At 29.6% G+C, this 4,286-nt stretch overlaps 1 protein-coding gene across 1 annotated transcript; it reads right to left on the reverse strand.

The window, feature by feature from the left end:
• Positions 1 to 2,543: 2,543 nt before the first annotated feature.
• On the reverse strand, positions 2,544 to 4,080 carry LOC116351029. Its single transcript, XM_031783056.1, has 2 exons — positions 3,269 to 4,080; positions 2,544 to 3,207 (listed from the first exon to the last, which is right to left on the reverse strand). Exons 1-2 carry the CDS (start codon positions 3,278 to 3,280, stop codon positions 2,776 to 2,778), a joined length of 444 nt encoding a protein of 147 aa, XP_031638916.1. The 5' UTR covers positions 3,281 to 4,080; the 3' UTR covers positions 2,544 to 2,775.
• Positions 4,081 to 4,286: the final 206 nt, after the last annotated feature.

Here is a 4,286-nt window from a genome sequence, read left to right on the forward strand (position 1 = left end):
AATCCGACTTTATTTCACACTGATACAATGATATATATTGCTGATATAAATTTATAAATTTTCTGTTATTTTAAAATCAAAGCAGAAACAATACAAAAATTCACCGTTTCTTTCTAAATCTTAATGGGTTGCGTAAGAATCACAAAAAGAATTCTACTGTATGAACTAAAAACAACGACGCGAAAACCACATTCTATAAGGTAAACAAAAAATGATCACTTCGTTTTGACACTCACAGCAATAAACTGTCAAATGTTATAATGATTGAAATCAAAGGCGAAAATTCGAAGTTCGAATTTCGAAAACTAAGAAAACTAAATTGAAAAAAAAATCTTTTGCTGATTTTTTAAATCAAATTACCTAATTCCCTTTGTAATTGAAATATTGCCAAATGAGGTGTTTAATTTGAAATACGAAATAAAAACTTAACCTGTGTTCACATTATGTTGTCAAAAATATTATTGAATGGAAGTATATAAAACCAGATCCATTGAAATTTGTTTGGAAACTATACATATATCCTCTAAGGAACGCATTAGATTTTGGAATAGAATTGTTAACAAGAATTGGCAAAATGACATTTTTAAGTATTAATCAAATATATTTGTAATACTATATATAGTATAACCTTTGGCAAATATAAAAAATGTCAGAAATACAGAAATAATAATAAAATGATCCGGAATTTATATTAAATCGCTGCGGTTACGCTAAGTTTACGCGACTCTATGAATTTTGGTCGCGCCCTTATATTTCTTCTGCGACCAAAATTCCATATTGTATCTACTATTTTTCAAATTCTACGATGTATAAAAATTTATTTTATACTATTGGATCAAGAGCCGATCTAACAAGTAAATTTTTTTTTGCTTTATATCAGAAAACTATATTGAACCATGCAGCTAGACATACACTAAACAAATAATTTTACGTTTATAACTTCAGCCACCCACTTCGCTAAATCTGCACTATTATTCGCCGATAGAAAACACATCAATTAAGAAAGCGAGCTGCATGTGTGATTTTCTGAAATTTTCATTCATGCAGATTTTGTAAACAATGCGGAATTTCATGCAGAAATTTTAATCGAAGAATCTTTGAGCAAAAACAAAATATATTCCAGAAAATCAAACATGCAGCTCGCTTTATTAATTGATGTGTTTTCTATCCGCGAATAATAGTGCAGATTTCACGAAGTGGGTGGCTGAAGTAATAAACGTAAAATTATTTGTTTAGTGTATGTCTAGCTGCATGGTTCAATATAGTTTTCTGACATAAAGCAAAAAAAAAAGTTACTTGTTAGAGTGGCTCTTGATCTATATAGAAATGGATATGATATCACGCCATTTGAAAAGTACATCTGATTTTAGCGTGTAAGAAGTACCAAAAATGGTTCATTCAATATTCTATTGCTCACATACGTCCTCAAGGGAAAAATTTAAGGGGGGTTTAATTGAAAAAAATCGAGAGGGGTAAGCAAAAAAGTGAAGTGTATTTTGCAAAAAGTGTACTTTTTTCGTTTTTTTTTTTGCTCTTCACTTTTTTGGCGGAAATCCCTAGCGAATTGAAAGAATTCTTAGAAAATTTTCAAGGGGTTACACTTCGTCAGGGGTAGGTAATCGGACCCCTCAGACCCCTGCTGAGGACATATGATTGCTCATCAGATTTCCGACCCAAAATCTTTCAAAAAATTTTATATTTTTATTTCATTGTAAATAATTTTCTTCTACAAAAAAATCATCAATTTTTGCCTTGTTCATGATCAAAATTTATGGAAAATATGGCGGTGGTACATTTGTTAGACCAAACAATACATTAAATGGTCAATGATGTTAAAGTATATGGATAGTTCCAAATATGGCTTATATGAAAAACCACTAGCTCATAACATATCCAAAAAGTGTGTATCCAATGTACCAGTCAAACATAAATTCCAAAAATTGTACATGCGTTGTACTAGAAGATCATCAGTACGTTTCATGTACTAAAATCAGTATGATTATTGTGCTACGTATTATGACAGCATTACCAATATACCAAAATCAGCACATGAAACATACCGAAATTCGTGACGATTATTATCTGTGTACATGAGATTTGCCAAGCCGTCACACAGTTTTTCTGATTTACCGCGCCTGTAAAATCCATATACCAGCATATCAAAGTAAACATCCTATGTACCAGAAACTGCTTCTTCTTCTTCAATTTTTGTCGAATTTACCGATTTTAGCACATCAAACATGTTTCGTCGCTTGAGATGGAAAAACATAATCTCTTTTATTGTACTACATTTTCCATAGATATGTGCGTAGCGACCAAAATTCCATACAATCGAAGTCAAATAATCGCCACTACTTGTGACTTTATTCACATATGTATCTAATAAGAAGAGCTGAAAGATCGAAATGTTGATTTTCTTAACTTTTAAGAAGTTTTGCTTTTCTCAAAAGATTTCAGCAGTTTTTTTTTTGTATTAATTCTTTATTAAATTTAAATAAATGGGATGAATCGTTTAAAAATTTGAAATGGGTTTATACAATGCAATCTTAGTCTATATGTAATAAGTAATAGTAAAATAGATTTTCTCGTACAAATAACGTAATTGAAGGCCAATTATTAACTATCACAAATTTAACAAACAAAACATCACGCTAAATTTGCGATGAACTTTCACAAATTTTCATATGTTTTTTGTTTACTCAGAAAATATTAACGATGCTTCTGTTTTTTTGAAATTCACTGATTATTTGTTATTTTGGGAAATAAGGATGGGTCCTAACCGAACAAATTTGGAACAAACAATTTTCGGCGCCGTGATTGAGTTGATTTGTATTGAAACAACGGAGTATATTTATATTTTTGTACATTTTTTCCTTCAATACGATTCGAATCATCGGTATCACGTCGGTTGATGAATGAATCATCGGCATCTGGACGATCATATGTCGATGGTCGTTGTTGATTCAGGCTCTTCGGGTAGAAATAATATGCATCATAAGGATCGTATGCTGCACGCTTTTGACGATTGTGTGAATTTGTGTGTACTGCATCGAAATTCCCAGTAAATGGTAAAAAGTTCACTTGATGTTCGGCTGGTGCAATGAAAACAATATCAACCGAAGACGATTCAGGTAAAATTCTTGAACAAACCCTCATAATTATGCTTGTTAATAACACGAAAATAATTTTTGAAGCCATTTGGTATTTCTGCAAAAAAATAGAATTGTGAAATGATTTGATAAATACAATTGCGAAGTGGTATACATACCATAATTTCCATGTTTAGTTGAAGTTTTAAAAAATAAATTCGGAAAAATTCTCGGTGTAGAATTTTTAAAAATAATCTTCTCCTGATTGCGTTGACTGTAAAATATTTTTTCTTTTTTAATTTTACAAATTCCTGATTTGAATATCCAATGTATCAATGTTGTGTTGTTCACTTGAATATCTCAAGACCGAATGATTGAAAAGTGTGATTTTTACCATATTTATACGAAATCGTCGGCAGTATAGATGTGATTCCGAGCATGTGACCATTAACGTACAACTTTATTGTTATTTCTTTATCATTATTTGTATATGTATATACGCTATGTACACTTTAATAAAACCAAATGGTAAAAGAAGAAAATAGGTAAATTTAGTTAATTTGTATGACGCAACTCGACTAAATTCAGACGTTAACTTGCTAATTACATCTTATAAATTTTATTCTGACACCTATCAATTAATTATAAATCCAATCACCTTTCTTATGGATATGACATAAAATGCACAGATTAATTAAATCAATAGAAAAAATATTGTACATTTTGACACATTTTAGTCAATTATTTATTTATTGACTTATTTTCACCGAATTTGTGAAGCGGTCAGCGATTGTGATTTAACAAATGTGAATTTATTTTTGGAATGGTAGTACATACATTCGTTTCGCAAATAAAAACATTCAAATTTTGATCAATCACTATAATCGATTATTTACCTAAGTAAGTATCAAACATTCTTCAAAATATTTACGTTTATTGGAATAAAATTGGTTCCAATTCAAAGACTACTCATATTTGATTGCTTCCTTTTATTATAGTTATTACAAAAAAACATATTGATTTGGAACAACACATAGTGGAACAACAAATGTCTTCTTAATAAAAAAAATAACATTTTTTCTCTAATAATCTTTTTTCCTTAATTTTTTGTAAATAATTTAATTGAATATATTTTTTTAAACTACGATTTTTCTAACATCTAATAACATTTGAACCGCTTAGAATAAAAGTAGATAA

Source organism: Contarinia nasturtii, unplaced genomic scaffold, assembly GCF_009176525.2.
Source record: "Contarinia nasturtii isolate CC-2019 unplaced genomic scaffold, AAFC_CNas_1.1 Cnas_scaffold_4494, whole genome shotgun sequence".
Classification (NCBI taxonomy): Eukaryota; Metazoa; Arthropoda; class Insecta; order Diptera; family Cecidomyiidae; genus Contarinia; species Contarinia nasturtii.